The following is a 16,502-nucleotide window of genomic DNA, read 5'->3' as shown; positions in this document are numbered from 1 at the left end:
GACCAGGAGCAGCTCCTGTGTTCAGTGAGGTAAAATTACTGTTTTTGTCAATGGAGTCTGGCTTTGAAAAGAGCATCGATTTTCACTTTCTGTTCAGTTCCCTGATGGAAAGGGCAGTTTGTTAAGGAACTACTGAGCTTAGGACTGGATAAATGAGACTTGGATTATACTGGACGAGCTGTGTGAGAGTTTGTAAGCAGATGTTTTAGTTAGTTTTGCTGTTGTTAAACCCCCATGACATCAATGTATGAAGAATTTTCTCAGGTTCTGGATTCTTCGTTTGCCATGGAGGCATGTCAGAAAATGTTTTCCTCAAAAATTCAGTCTAACAGGTTGAGTAATTGATATACTTATACTTAATAATAATGATTTAACTTAGACCTTATGAATAGTTTTATTTGCGTTTATTCCACCAGAATCAAGGACTGAATGACTAAGAATGACAAATCTCTACCCACCTCAGGGAAGTTCTGCAGTGCAAAAGCTTTGGCCATGTTATGGAGCTCCGTACAAGTCATGGCTTCAGCCATAGCCAGCACTCCCAGACAGTTAGCCGCAGTCAACTGTTTCTCTGGAGTCGATAAACGAGGTCGGAGGGATGATGAGACAGAGACACAGAAAACAAAAACAAGAGAGAAACAAAGACACAGGCAGGTTGATTAAGACGGAGAAAAAAAAAACATCATTCAGACATCCAGAAAAAGATCACAGACGTGGAAAGCAGAGACAGAAAAAGCGGCTGCAGGTACCACAGACCCATAGCCTATCGGGCTGTATATCTGCCTGAGACTAAGGGAGAACAAGTATAATAACTCAAAACAGCTCCGGGGACAAACAACGAGGGGAATCGATCGCTCACAGCCCAGGCAGGAGGTGGTGGAAGGCAGGGAGCGGGATTTGGGATTAGCTGGGCCACTTTAAAGAAGTCCTGTCAGATCTCGGGGTCTACTACACACACACACACACATGCACACACAGTCACAGAGCTGAGAATATATGAAACTACCCTGATAGCCAGGCCAGCGGGGAGAAGGCTTATGCTGCCGTCTGTGATCTCTTGTAAGGGTGCAGCATTTACGGTGGTGTGTCTGTAATTTCAGTTTTTTAACACACATTGCCATTTATCACAAGAGAAGGAAAAGTGTTGGTGTGGCGCACACACACATAGGCAGGCAAACGTGTGGATCAACTGGGTCAGTGGCCACTGAAAGAGGCCTGATTAAACAATAGCCATCAAAGGGAAGCAGTGCCAGGCCTTTTATCACTGAAGACAGAGTCTGAGAGTCTGTCCTAAACAAATATCAGCCAATAAAGGTCACCTCACATCTGCTAAATCACAACTAAACAAAAGCCCAAACCAAAGACCAAATAAAAGTGGGCTTCACGCTGCATCAAAGTGGGGGTTGGGGGCGAAACAAAAGGCTGTTTGAAAGTGTCCCTCTGTTGTGCCATTTGAGCAGATAAAGCGATATTTCACTGCGTACGCTCGCACACTCTGAACATTATGTTGCATAATCCTTTCATCAGTTTCTTCAAAGCTGGGCAGCCAGGTTTAAAGTTTAAGATGCTGCATAAAAGCCTGCAAAATCTGTTTTAATTGAGACAGTGACTACATTCACATGCACGATAATGCTCCACTAGTAGTCCACATAAGACAATATTCTGATTTTGATAGGGTGCTGACATTCCGAATATTCCGAATTAAGCCTTTCTCCAAACAAAGCATTTTCCCATTCAGACATGTGGGATTTGCAGATAGAAGTTTTAGGAGCCTTCTTTGAACATACAGTGCATTCTGAATATGTAATTCAGTTGGGTTTTTTTACTGACACACGCTCTCTTGCCTGTTTACAATCAGCTCTGTGTGTTGGACACAAACCAGCGAGGCAGTGGGGCTGAGATGCATGCCCAAAAGAAAAGCCCATATTTCTGGTCGGAAGAAGAAACACACCTACTTTTAAACATCGTGAAAGACTTTGATATCAACTGATTTGTGGATCTGAGGAAATATCACAATGCTGACCTTTTCAAGAGGGTGGCTGAAGTAAAAGAGGGAGGCTGTGTTTGCTGAACAAGTACACCATTGTTGAAAATCTCATTTTATTAACTTCTTTTAAAGCAAAGAAGCAAAATGGCACAAGCTGCTTCAGCTGTTCCACTTTTCCATATTCTGACCTGATAAAGTTAGGGCACTTTAATTGGAGTGTGCACGGCTGAATGTAAATGGAAATAGATGTGGAATATTCGCTTTCATTATTGTCACAGCTTGATAGGAATGTTGTCTTTTTTGGAATAAGGACAAAAAAACCCCAAAACATTTTGTGCATGTAAATGCAGTCTATGTGATAATATCTGAAGAACCCCTCCGACTGTGGCCAATATATCAGTTTCAGTTTCAATTTGGAGCAGGACACCAGGTCTGTGGGATAACAGAATACAGGTAATGATGTATGAGTAACTGTATATTCCAGTACAGTTACGGCTTAAATTGTTGGTATTCTGATTACCATCACCGTGTCTTTAAAAATAGATTACTTGAGGAGATTACGTCATTTGTTTGTTTATTTGCTCTAACACCGTGTCCTAAGTGAATGCAATGGGAGCGTGTCGGTATGATTGGCCGTGAGCGGCACAGTGCTGCGGTTTTGAGCTGAACTTTTGTTGGACGCCCTGTTTATATTTATTCCTGTCACTTGCTTTGCTAAAAAATGTCTGACTCATGAAGTTGACATGAGAAGTTATTGTTATGAAACCTTCTTATTCTGCTGCAAAAACCTAAATCATGTGGCAGCTGGCTGAAGGGAGATCACCAGGGAGCTGAAAGTTTCTGGTAAATGACCATCACTAACAACAGCCTGCTGCTGGCTATGTTGTGTGTCATTACCAGTAGCTAATACAATATAAAATGTGTTTTCTGTTTAAAAAAAGTACAACGCAGAAAGACAGAAAATCTCGCCCATCTTTTAAGTGGTTCATCTCCAGCGTTCGGCACCACTGATCGATAACCTACGTGGTTTGTCTACATGATGTAAAAGAAGTCGGGGTTCCCACTCATTTTACCAAGGCATTTTGATAACTTTCCCACAACTTTTCCACATTTTACCCCTTCTTCTTCTTCTCCTTCTTTCGTGTATCATCTGATGGCCAACTCCATGTTGTGCAACCATGCCCTCGTCTCCCGTCCTAAGTCGAAGAGGCTGGATTCTGAGGGTGGGCTGTATAGGGGGCAGCCCATGATTATGTGCACGGCAGTCTGTTCAGACTCGCCACACTCGTATGCCGCACTGTCCAATAGGCCCCACTTCTTCAGAGATGACTTGAAGCGGCCGAACCCAGTGCGTAGACGGTTCAGCGAGGTCCATAGATGGCGTGGTAGGTCTTCTCCTTTTACACCGCCACCTGGGTCCTGGATGTATCGGTAGATGCAGGAGGGGCCAGCCGTCTCCCAAGTCTGTTTCCAGGATGCTGCCAGCCAGGCGTCTCTGGACAAGTTCTCAGGAATAGACTGTAGCAGCTCTTGTGCCGCCTTGTTGTAGGGATGGCGAGACTTGAGCCTGCATGGTGGCGCCGGTGTTGTTGTGGCTTTGTGCAGGATGTGCCAGTCGTACTTCTGGGCTTTTCTTGCCAGGGCGAGGGTAGCCGCATCCCGTCGGAGACTGGCCGGAGCAATTCCAGCGAGGACTGGCAGGTGAGACACGGGGGTGGGTTTCAAACAACCAGTCACTATCCAGAGGGCGCTGTTGATGGCAGTGTCTACCTTATTCACGTGTGGGCTTCTGCTCCAGGCAGGGGCACAGTATTCAGCTACAGGTAGGACCAGGGCTTGTGTGGATATGCGTAGGGTCTGGGGGGAAGCTCCCCAAGTCGAACCCGCCAGGCAGCGGATAAGCGAGACCCTAGCTGTAACCTTGGCCTTCATTTCAACATTTTACCCCATTTCCCTGACTATATTGAAAGAGTTTAAAACAGCCTGCCTGGACACCTCTCTGACAACATGTGATTTGAAGAAGTGCAGCTCCAAATGTGCAAAGGTACGAGCAGTTTGTTTCCTCACAGCTAAATCTGGCCACAATTTTAATGTCAGGACACATAGCTCTGCACAGGAGCTGTACGCATAATGTGAATTGACCGTCTTCAGCGTCCACATCACTCCAAACAATAGCAGATCATTGGATAGGCCAATGGATTGGGTGAGTGTCAGTTAAGGTTGTCTCACAGATAAACCAATACTGGTAGAGGGGTAACGTTACAGCAGGTGTAAAATATGTGCAACGTCAATGGTCTGTTGAGCCTTTTGGTTGTCTTTGAGTTGTTTCCCTTTAGCATGGCGGACCAGAACCACTTCCTGATGTTGCCCACATTAAACGTTTGGGTGCAAAACCTTTGTTCAGCTTCACTAGGGTCTGCCTCTCTCTTAAGTATTTGTCGTTTGTAAGCCAAACACTATCAAACATGCACCTCTGAGGTATTTGCGGGTAAGTCACACATTTGACATTCCCAATGCCAACTGGCTGATTACACTGATGTACAGTACAGGCCAAAAGTTTGGACACACCTTCTCATTCAATGCGTTTTCTTTATTTTCATGACTATTTACATTGTAGATTCTCACTGAAGGCATCAAAACTATGAATGAACACATGTGGAGTTATGTACTTAACAAAAAAAGGTGAAATAACTGAAAACATGTTTTATATTCTAGTTTCTTCAAAATAGCCACCCTTTGCTCTGATTACTGCTTTGCACACTCTTGGCATTCTCTCGATGAGTTTCAAGAGGTAGTCACCTGAAATGGTTTCCACTTCACAGGTGTGCCTTATCAGGGTTAATTAGTGGAATTTCTTGCTTTATCAATGGGGTTGGGACCATCAGTTGTGTTGTGCAGAAGTCAGGTTAATACACAGCCGACAGCCCTATTGGACAACTGTTAAAATTCATATTATGGCAAGAACCAATCAGCTAACTAAAGAAAAACGAGTGGCCATCATTACTTTAAGAAATGAAGGTCAGTCAGTCCGGAAAATTGCAAAAACTTTAAATGTGTCCCCAAGTGGAGTCGCAAAAACCATCAAGCGCTACAACGAAACTGGCACACATGAGGACCGACCCAGGAAAGGAAGACCAAGAGTCACCTCTGCTTCTGAGGATAAGTTCATCCGAGTCACCAGCCTCAGAAATCGCAAGTTAACAGCAGCTCAGATCAGAGACCAGATGAATGCCACACAGAGTTCTAGCATCAGACCCATCTCTAGAACAACTGTTAAGAGGAGACTGCGCGAATCAGGCCTTCATGGTCAAATAGCTGCTAGGAAACCACTGCTAAGGAGAGGCAACAAGCAGAAGAGATTTGTTTGGGCCAAGAAACACAAGGAATGGACATTAGACCAGTGGAAATCTGTGCTTTGGTCTGATGAGTCCAAATTTGAGATCTTTGGTTCCAACCGCCGTGTCTTTGTGAGACGCAGAAAAGGTGAACGGATGGATTCCACATGCCTGGTTCCCACTGTGAAGCATGGAGGAGGAGGTGTGATGGTGTGGGGGTGTTTTGCTGGTGACACTGTTGGGGATTTATTCAAAATTGAAGGCACACTGAACCAGCATGGCTACCACAGCATCCTGCAGCGACATGCCATCCCATCCAGTTTGCGTTTAGTTGGACGATCATTTATTTTTCAACAGGACAATGACCCCAAACACACCTCCAGGCTGTGTAAGGTCTATTTGACCAAGAAGGAGAGTGATGGAGTGCTGCGGCAGATGACCTGGCCTCCACAGTCACCGGACCTGAACCCAATCGAGATGGTTTGGGGTGAGCTGGACCGCAGAGTGAAGGCAAAGGGGCCAACAAGTGCTAAACACCTCTGGGAACTCCTTCAAGACTGTTGGAAAACCATTTCAGGTGACTACCTCTTGAAGCTCATGGAGAGAATGCCAAGAGTGTGCAAAACAGTAATCAGAGCAAAGGGTGGCTATTTTGAAGAAACTAGAATATAAAACATGTTTTCAGTTATTTCACCTTTTTTTGTTAAGTACATAACTCCACATGTGTTCATTCATAGATTTGATGCCTTCAGTGAGAATCTACAATGTAAATAGTCATGAAAATAAAGAAAACGCATTGAATGAGAAGGTGTGTCCAAACTTTTGGCCTGTACTGTATATCACGTGATACTAGTGATGTTTCAGCGGTCAGTCTTCCAATACATTCGGTAAATTTTCAAGCCCTGGAAAACAGTTTTGCTAATTTGACAACTTTTCCAGGAGTTCCATGACCTTGGGAACCCTGAGAGGTGCATGTTTAATGGATTCAGTTTGGACAGAAAGCAATGCTCTCTTCCTGTAAGTGAAAAATTCATTTGAGGAATGCATTTTCCATAAACAGATTTTTTAAAAAGGTGTGTGCAGTGCACCTAGCAGGGGGCAATGACAGAGGAGAAGCACAGGCGTGTGTTTCTGGCATTGTAATATAAGAACCAGACAAATGAGCAATCCAAAAGATACCAAATTATTTAATATACGTCACTTAATTTGAGTAATCTAATGGCATATGTTACAAATTACATTTTAGGGCATGTATGAAAGTAATCTGTGGTGGAATAAAGGTAACCCTTGCAACACTGCATGTCGTTAATTCACCCTAAATCTTCGGATGATAAAACAGCCCTGATTTCTCGCAGAGCAGCAGGCAAACTACAAGCAGGTACGTTTTTATTTGCTTGAATCTGAAGTTATGTGAATAAAAGTCAGAGTGCTATAAGTAGGTCGAGGAGATGCTATTTCTCCTCGGTGTATTTGTTACAAACTTCAATAATATCTGACACAGTATCAATTTCTCTTTGCTCAAGGACACACGCTTGCGCCTGTATTTCTCCCCTTCTAATGTGCTGAAATGTCATGAATCTTGTCAGAGGAAGAATGGATTGACGTCTCACTGGAATGAAGTCTACAAATGGCTTTCCTTTTTTTTCCTTTTTCTTTTTTGCGCTCAAATCAAGAAAAACAAATCAATAACGTGGGCTGCTGGTTCTCTTTTTACTTTCTTTTCACTCCTTTCCTGCAGCTGACCTTTTTGCTAACATGCACTTCCCTTGTGTTACCGATACCCAAAACAATTTATTAAATGGTATGCAAAGGCTGACATTTGCAGCTTTTTGGTTGCTTTTTTTTGGTTGGTTACCCACTAAAATCTGGAACATGCCAATCTGCGTTTCATGTGACCTCCCCCTTGGGCTCCTGAAAGCCCTTCCCCCTCCTTTGCTCCATTTTCCATATCTTGTCGAAGTATCAATCTGTTTTGCTATTTTTCGATTCTCTCGTGGTTGAGGCCAGAGGATTTGACATTTAAGTGACAATTGTTCCCTGACCTTTTTATAAATCTGCCCCTGTGCTTGGTCTTGCCCACTGGGATGAGATCAGAGGCACCGTGCCCAACTGAGAGCGTTTGCAGACACAATTCTCGCACGGCTGCTGGCTTTGGAAACATGACAAAACGGGAGCGCAATGTGCCAGAGTCAGGGAGGAGATTTAGGTTCCTCACAGAAGACATTCTGTAAGGTTGTGCATAGTGATGAAGCGTGACAGTAGATGAAAATATACGAGGCTGCGGATACTGTAGCAGCAAAGGTCGCATATATCTGATGTAATAAGTTGCACACTTGCTGATATAAGCACATAACATTTGCACACGCTCTCTCTCACTCACACACACACACACACCCTCCTGTTTCCTACCTAGGAAGGAGACACAGACTTTACAGAAGGTGTTGAACTGGAACTTGTTGGCAGCCTCCAGCAGCGTCTTGGCGTTGGCCGAGTCGATGACCAGCGATCCCGTGTAGACGAACTCCAGCAGCAGCTCCAGCACGTCGGCGCTGATGTTGCTCATGTTCAGCTCCAGCGTCTCGCCGCTCCTCGTCTCCCCCGATGACCTGATCAACCAATCACGGCAGAGAGAGGCGAGTTAGGGGATACTCTGAGAGGAAAAGCGCAGAATAAAATGAACAAAACAAACAAAAAGAGGATAGGGACACAGATATGCTACAACACAACACCCATAACACACCTGGGCCAGTACGAGAGTGGGGAGAAAATAAGAGAATCATTACACAATAAGAAGATAACAACGTAAAGTGGAAAAAAAGGGACAGAAACAGAACTTTGGATGGTTTCTACGTTTCTATGAGGCTAGCAGATTTGCAACTATATTGCTGCATCTGAAACAAAATGTCCTCTCTGAACAAAGATTAGGCAAACAAAAGTTATTGCTTTGTTTCAACAGGCATGCTTACAGTGTGTGTTTTCATGTATGCATAGTTTTTCGAGGTGGACATGCATACATGGAGGGTGCACATGAACCATCAGACAGGAGACAGAGAGAAAGAAAGGGACGGCACAGTTCACACACGGACATGAGACAGGGTTGTAAAAGTATGCTGGTGGAAGCGTGTTGTGCCGGAGAGCTCTCGCTGCTGGCGAGCCTACACAGCTGCTGGATATCAAAGCAGAGTATCCACTCCTACTGGCATGGTGTAAGAAGTGCCAGGGAGTGCTTGGATGAGCAAATTAAATAGAATATGATATCCCTTCGTAATGTAGAGCTTGAGATGCTTGAGGATCGGACACATCACCGGGATCAAATGGCAGAGATTAGTTCACATGCAGGGTCCCCCCGGGGAGGTATGAGAGCATTAAATAACACCTCGCCACCCATGTTTAATGTCCCATGTGAAACAATAATCCACTCAAGGGCAAAATAAATGGAATCATAGCCCTGCAGGACGCGCGTCCCCACTACTACATCTCTCGTCCTGCAACTACTTGCATCAACAATATGAAAAGGAGCCTACATTAAGATGGATGGAGGCTGTTTGCTTCTGTCACTCATGGCAACGCATTGATAAAGCTCTGTCTGTTTCTCCGAGTGTGTGTGTGTTTGCATGTGTCTCTTTTCCTTTTCTGTTGGAGCCAGTTTGTTGGACTAGAAATCATGACAAACAGTCAGCATTTAGTGAGACACAGACAGCAAAGCAAACAAGATGAGACAGGTAGACGAAATGGTTAGAGTGGAGATGAGGGAGGAAAGCTGGAAGTGTGTGTGCGGGGTGAGTAGGGATGGTGGTGGTGGTGGGGAGTCGATGAGGAGGAAGCAAAAAAGGAAGGGAGGCAGGGCGAGACGGTTCTTCCACAGGGAGCCAGCAGCCATCCTTCTGAGGGAGGGGTTGGGTTGTTCCATGACTGTGCCTTGGTCTTTTAAATAAGAGATATCCCCGCCCTCCCCCGTAAAAAAAATCCACCATCACACCTAAACAGAGCCTCTGTCCCCGCTGCAATAATCATCAGTAGCCTGTAGTGTATGAACTGAGACATTAGTCGTCATTTGAAGCGCACTCAGGAGGTGAGAGGGGGAGAAGGACATCCAAAAATAAAATAAAAAGACAATGGCATTTGTCTCTGGATGGACATTGGCTGGAAAAACCAAGGCAGTTACTCTTTTTCCTCCTGCAAAGCAAAAAGCCACATAGTGTTATTGCCCTTTTTCCCCGCACAAAGCCCTGCAGTGGGGGGCAGGTAGTAAGACAGAAAAGAAGGGGAGTGTTGTTCAGGGTTAAAGTGATGGAGGGAGGTGGGGAAGAAAGGAGGAAGGAGGGGGGGGGAAAGAGCTAAAAATAAAAGAAGAGCATGCTCATCAACCTGCTCAATTAGTGCAATAGGAACCGGCTCGAGTGGCAGTTTGTTTTGTCTGAGCACTTATGTTATGGAAATGACTTTTCCGGAGCTTCTAAAAGAGGTGGATATTTATGCTGCGTCTGATTGCAGACTTGAATTTAAATAGTGGAAAGAGAGGGAAGGCAGGGAGGACAGGAGAGACAGAGGAGGAGAGATACTGTAGGGCGAGGAAGGGGGGGAAAAAGATGGGCACACTCAGGCAAAGAAATTTGTTTGTGAAAAATGCACCACTTATTCAAGAGGAAGTCTTAAAATCAGCAGAGACTGTCAAAATGGTGGTGAGCAGAGGCGGAGAGGGAGGAGGGGAGCTGCACACACACACGTACACACACGTACACACACACTTCCTAATACATCCTTCAACCTAAAAAAAAAAAAAAAAATCTTACATGGAATACATTTAGCTCGTTCTTACAAGACCATCTATTCTGTGGAAGTACATACACTAGCAAGATATGTTAAGATAGAAGCTTATTCAAATGCAAAGCCAACACTGTCTGGGCTAAAAATGGCTCACACTTACGTCTCCTGTCACAACATAAATCAGGTAGAAATTATAAAAATAAACAAACATAATGTGGTGGCTCTATCAGACTCGTGTTTCACTCGTGTTCGCTTTGCGGTATTGAGGCCACGGTATTCCACCCCGTAACAGCAGGTATGATACGGGAGACTTCAAGGCTATCTGGCTGGAACCAGTCCAGTTTGTGTCAGACGCTCTGAAGGACAAAAAGGACAGGGTGACAGGTGGAGAGTTTAAAAGCCCGAACCTCCGTCCAAGTGTGAACACAGGGCCATCAGCGTGTGAGGGGAGAAACTGAATGTGGACATTGGAGTGGCAGAACTCTTGATACGAAAACTTAACTTGAGAAGAGAAGTTTGTTTTGAGGAGCGGTGAAAGAAAAAATGGGAAAAGAAACATTCGATCAGCACCTCTTTAACACTCGTGTGATCTCATTAAAAAGAGAGCAGCTTCACAATTAAAAGGTCAGTTCACTGAAATAAAAAAGGTGCTTCCTCACCTGCTTTTAGTGAAAACTAGCTTTGCAGAGAGTAAATATTTGCCCAGGTATGGGAAACCCATCTCTGAGATTTTTGCCTTCACCCAAATACAATGAAGGTCAGTGGGATTTCATTTGTGGCACTCACAGCATTGCATTTAAAAATTCAAAAGCAATTTCTATTTCCCACAAAGGTCAAGGTAGGTAAAGCAAAACAAAACAAATACAGCCAGAAACAGGGGGTAATATTTTGAGAAAAATTAAATCAGATTTTCTGAGATAAAAGTCATTAATTTACAAGAAAAAAAACAGATATTCTCTGAGGTTAAAGTGGTGAGCTTACAAGAAAAAAATCACAGATTTACTTTGATATTTTTACTCTATTTTTCATCTACATTTTTTCTTCTCTTGCCTTTCTCGTTTTCTCTGGTAAGAGGTATGTTTGTATGTACACATATACACATTTATTCACTTATCTTTCTCTTTCCCTGTAAGTCTGAATCTCAGCCACATCTTATCACAATCCAACACTTCACTGCACTCATCTTGAACCTGGATAGATGTCACAGCAGCTGAAAACTGTAAAAAATTTTTTGCTCGTATACAATGCTGAAGTTGAAAAAAAAAAAAAAAAAGAGTTAAAAAAATATAAAATTTCACACATTTACGAGGGAAAAAAACTTGAATATTTTCTGAGATTACAAAGTCAGAAATTTGTGAGGAAAATGTCAGGAATTTCGGGGATTAAAGCCAAAAATTTACGAGAAAAAAAACCCCTCAGAATAATAGGGTGTGTGTTTTTATTAATTTGTCAAATTTTTGTCAAATTTACAACTTTAATCTCAGAAACTGTGGCATCTTTTCTCGCGATATTATTCTGCTTCCCCAACTTTATATTTTTATTTATCTTTATTACCTACAATGGACATAATGTGCTGTCAGAATTTCTACTTTTCAATAAAACTACTTTCTCTCAAAGAAATAGTCCCGATTAAACTGCTACATCCAGACGTTGGGTCTCATGTAAGAACACTCACATGAACAAATTTGTTCTAAAGTTGCACCTAAAACTGATAAAAAGAACTTGTGGCATTCACTACTTTTCACTTATTTAGAAAGTTTTGTTTTTAGAGTCATGAACAGATATGTCTTTCTTCACAAGGGTTAATTTAAAGTGAATAAGAACGTCTTAATCTGACTGAATCTGGAGTTTAAATTCTACGATATCAACTCAAAAAAAAAAAAAAATCTGTTCACCATATTCTCTTCAGCATGGCTTGACAATTTAATGAAAGGTTTGACAATGATTTCCGATAACACGCCATTGAAATCTGCGTTACATTTTCAAATTTTATGACAATGCTTGATTTGTTATCTTTTGTCGCTTATATGGCAATTTAGGGGCACTGATTCCACCAATCATCAAATCTCACAAACATTCACTTACTCACAAAGAATTTACAGCAGGTTTGTGCAGTTTAGAGTTTGGTGAGTCAGATTTGGCACACTCATGTGGGTGAACCCTGCAGAAGAGAGATCTAGAATAGCAATACGAAAACATCTGCATGAGGCCCATTGTTGGTGGAAAGAAGTCATTTTTCAATGCTGTAAGCAGTGCTGCACAAACAAAAGCGCACTCACCTACACTGTTTGGGTGCAGTTGCAGAAATTACAGACACAATTACCTCAAAATTTGGACTCAAAATTATCTGCATGGCTAGATATCACTAGAGGTAAGTGAAATCCATTTGGGTGAACTGACCCTTTAAATACAGCAAGCCTGAACAATGTTGCTAATTGAAATTTGAGGGGAGTATAAAAGTGTCCTGTCTTCCCCTCGGGCTGAATGGAGCAGCGCTGGATTGAACAGCGCACTCAGGGCTGGGCTGCAGCGTTCACACTGGGCCGACGCTGTAATGGGCTTTAACACAGCTCTCTACCCATCTCACAGTCATAACGCCCTCTGACTCACAAGCATATGGAACTCATGGCTCGACAGGGAGGGGGAAAGAAGGGAGAGAAACAAATGGCATGAAAGCATGTGTCAGGACTGCTCATAGATTCTGGAGCTTTTTACATTACTGTGGTGCAGGAGATGCAGTGGCCATAAATTAAATGCCTGCAGAGCACACTTATTGGAAAATCCTGAGGGGTAAAATGGAATTACCGGAGATGATCTGTCTCCCTGCTCTGTGCATCGGCCCTTTAAAGGGTGGGGTAATAGGTTTTTGGGTATGGGGGGCGAGGGCAGACGTGTGCGCACATTTCTGGAGCGGCATTACATCCTTCAGGTATCATGGGGTGAGATGACAGGTTGGATGAACACGTAGTGGAGGGGAGGCCTGAATGCTTGAGGTGAGGGTGAGCAGTGGAGGAGCTCGCTGAAAAGAGGGAGGATTTGTTGAAAATGCCATTTTCAAATTTCTTTGGAAAGCGGTGCCTAATGTGGAGACTGAGGAGCAGCTCCTGAAAATAACATTTCCAAAATTTTCAAGCAAATTTTGATAATTACTTTCCCATTCCATGCTGCTAGATTCCGGCTCTTTGCCAATTAAGCCTTTAATTTCTTAAACGAGTCATTGGCTCGATGTGTGTGTGAGTCTGTGTGTGTGTGTGTGTGTGTGTAAGCCAGGGAAAGAACTGTGATGTGCACTCTCTCGCCCTCCTGTATCACGTCTCTACTTTCTCTCTGACTAATGGCAGCCTGCCTGGGTAACACACGAAAATTATGTCCTTGCATCCTACATGCACGCACACACTGAAGCATACACGCCGTAAAACACGTCAAGTACGTTTGCACACATTTTCCCGGGCACATACTGTACACACACACACACACACACACACACACACATATACACGGCGTGGTGGTTTATAGCGAGCTGACGGGGGGTCTGAGCGGCAGTGAATGCCTCCTGAATGAGATGGGCAAGGGAGGGTGGGCTGGCAACGGCGCACATAGGAAGTCTTTCACTCTCTTTTATTTGACCTCGTAAAGACGCGGACAGTAGCGAGCCACGTGTAGCCTCAGCATAATTCCAGCTGCACTGAAAGAGTGACCTGAGCTGCACATGGGAGGCCGTAACTCAATGACAAAGTCTTTGCTCCTCTCTGACCGAGCTTGCGGCACTCGAACGCCTCACAGCTATGAGCAAAATGGCCTCCTCCTCTCCCTGCGCGCTGCACGCTCTGCCTGAACTCACTTGTTGTCGCTCCCTTCTCTTGTCAACTTCTCATCTTCTCGTACAGCTGCCATTTCCATGGAGTCAAGGTGCCGCACACCTCGTAGAATCAACACTGATGACGGTTGTCGCGTTAGCATAATGCGGACGATGCTGACTTCATTACATCACACCGAAGACGTCTTACGAAATTAACAATTAGTATAACAAATTCATTAGATATTCTCCAGTGAGACGATTTCTGTTTAAGACGTAATCTCATGAAAAACGACAGTGTTATGACAATAAATCAAACTGCTTTTACAATTAATTAACCAATTAATGGCAGTTTGCTCTATTAAACTGTCAAATTAAACAAGAAAAATCCGACAATGTAGGCAGCAGCAGGCGTGAGGAGGGATGAGCTTGATGAAATTCAGCCCGCTCCTCTGGGAGCCCCGGTGTCTTTCAGGGGCCCCCGTCTTTACGCATAAATGATCCGGCTTCGTCCTGGATAAGAGGCGCAGACGAGACAATCTGATAGACAGGTTGACCAGCATGGGGGCTTCAGTTCTCTCCAAAGTCGCTTCAGTCTCTTAGGAAGCTTCTGTGCTATTGTCAAGGTTAAAGGAAGACTCGGTGTCTCTTTTTTATTCATGGGGTGTGTACGAGTGTAGCTGTCACGGAGATGAGTGGCCCTAGTACAGACACAGTGTGGCTTTTTCTACCTCTCTTCTCTCTCTGGTCTTCCTCACTCCATTCCCATTCAGGAGGAACAAGTGTATCGGTGGCGGGCGAGGAGGCCGCGGCGGCTGATAAGCAGCTCTCAGCTCTCTGATGAGCCTCGCATGTGGAGGCGGCGTGGCTGTGGGGCAAAGTGGCAAACTTCCCTAAGGCATTTTTTCGGCTGGAGTGTGTCTTTCTGTCTTTGTCTTTGCTTCGCCACTTTATCCCTCGCCATGCAAGCGAGAACAAACACTCACTCTCACACATACACAAACAACACCAAGGCGGCAAAACAACTTTGGGTCCAGGGGACTCTCAATCAAGCCGAAAACACCTGCAAGGATTTGAAGTAAGGATGAGGACATTAGGGAATTTTGGTATTCCCTTCCCGGGAAACAAGGCAGATTAAAAAAAAGACATACTTGTGCTATCAGACTTTACACACACACGCGTGTGTATACACACATCTAGAGACACTCAAAAGGTCTGTAGCTGACACGCACACACACTAGTATGCAGACAGGCACCCACGGAAACAAAACAGCCCGAGAAAGCGAAAAAAAAATGGAGTATGAAGGGCAGAATACTAGGGGAATACTTAGATCCACATCAAATGAATACATTAGTGAAGGGTGGTGTTAACCTGTGAAAGTGGTGGTTCAGTAAGCTGTCTTAGATGTGCTTTTGTTTTGTCCTTTGTTTATGACTCTGAAATGTCTTTTTTATTACACTAACCAAGATTTATTAGCATATGAAAAGGCTGTTGTGCAGCAAAAAAAAAAAGTCAAGAATTAGCAATGGAAAAATATGGTAGCTCAGGAGACAAAAATCCCTCTGCCCACAGAAGACAGCGTGGCTTTGGCAAATTACCACCCAATGTGTAGAATGTATGATACTTTTGTTCTGGCCCTTTGGTGAGTTTTAAAACATCCCCAGTCATGGAACATTTTCACTGCTCATTAAAATGGAAATGTGGTTAAATTGCCCTACATGGGGAGGAAAGGTAATGACGAGGGTTGACCTTTTTTTTTTTTTTTTTTTCTCTCCAGTTTCAGATACATTCATTTGAGCGGGAAGAGGAAGGAATGGCTGCTGGCCCTGTGTTAGGAACCAAAGTCTTCACACACCTGCAAGAGAGAGAGGGGAAGGGAAAGAAAAAAAAAAAAAAGCGACACAAATGCGCCCTATGAAAAGAACAGATTGGATCAACAGCTGGTGGGAGGGAAAGCGAAGGCAAACCTTTTCACCAGGTCCTTGAAATACAAGCTGCAGGAAGCTAGAACATTTTGGTGGACTTCAAACTCTTTGCCTTCAACAATAATTTTCAGGTCTGTAAACTCTTTCGCTCTGCGCTGTTGGTTCAACTCCTTCAACATCTCTGTAGAACAAGAAAAAGAAACAGACAACGCCACATTTGGGTTTAGAAATGCCTCGCTTCTGTACATACATGAGCAACAATAGCATGACAACAAGAAACAGAACAAAGTGTCGGAAAGTGCAGACTGTTGAACACAATATTGCAGATTGCTAAGAAACAATCATCACATGATAGAGAAGAAGTGACATGCACAGATTTGACCAAACATTTCAGCAGAGGCATAATGAGATGTATATATAAATACGCATCAGAGATAAGTGCATGTAAAGAAGGAAATAATTAGCTCTCATGTTCTATACTGTACCGAGGAATTTGCAGTACCAGCAGCATGCTTGTGGATAACAAAGGACTAAGAATGAGATCAAAAACTAGGACTATTATGAGAAAAGACACGTGTTTAGCTGTGTTTGACTTCTGTAAATTTACACGGCAGCACTAGAACTTCAATGAAGGGAGGCTGAATGAGATTAATAAGCATCTAAAAAAGATGTGGGCTGAAAACAGAGACAC

At 43.7% G+C, this 16,502-nt stretch overlaps 1 protein-coding gene across 4 annotated transcripts in view; it reads right to left on the bottom strand.

Moving 5' to 3' along the window:
• klhl29 (kelch like family member 29) overlaps window positions 1–16,502 on the bottom strand; it is a 409,128-nt gene that overhangs the window by 147,546 nt on the left and 245,080 nt on the right. For all 4 annotated transcript variants that reach the window (XM_033648442.2, XM_033648445.2, XM_078173676.1 and 1 more), the window contains 3 exons: window positions 15,854–15,992; window positions 7,732–7,928; window positions 459–571 (listed from right to left, as the gene is read on the bottom strand). In XM_033648442.2, coding sequence (XP_033504333.2) covers window positions 459–571; window positions 7,732–7,928; window positions 15,854–15,992 — 449 coding nt within the window. The remainder of the gene's footprint in view (window positions 1–458; window positions 572–7,731; window positions 7,929–15,853; window positions 15,993–16,502) is intronic.

The sequence above is a fragment of the Epinephelus lanceolatus genome, chromosome 13 (genome assembly GCF_041903045.1).
Source record: "Epinephelus lanceolatus isolate andai-2023 chromosome 13, ASM4190304v1, whole genome shotgun sequence".
In the NCBI taxonomy this organism is placed as follows: Eukaryota; Metazoa; Chordata; class Actinopteri; order Perciformes; family Serranidae; genus Epinephelus; species Epinephelus lanceolatus.
This window is presented reverse-complemented; position numbering and strand designations above follow the sequence as displayed.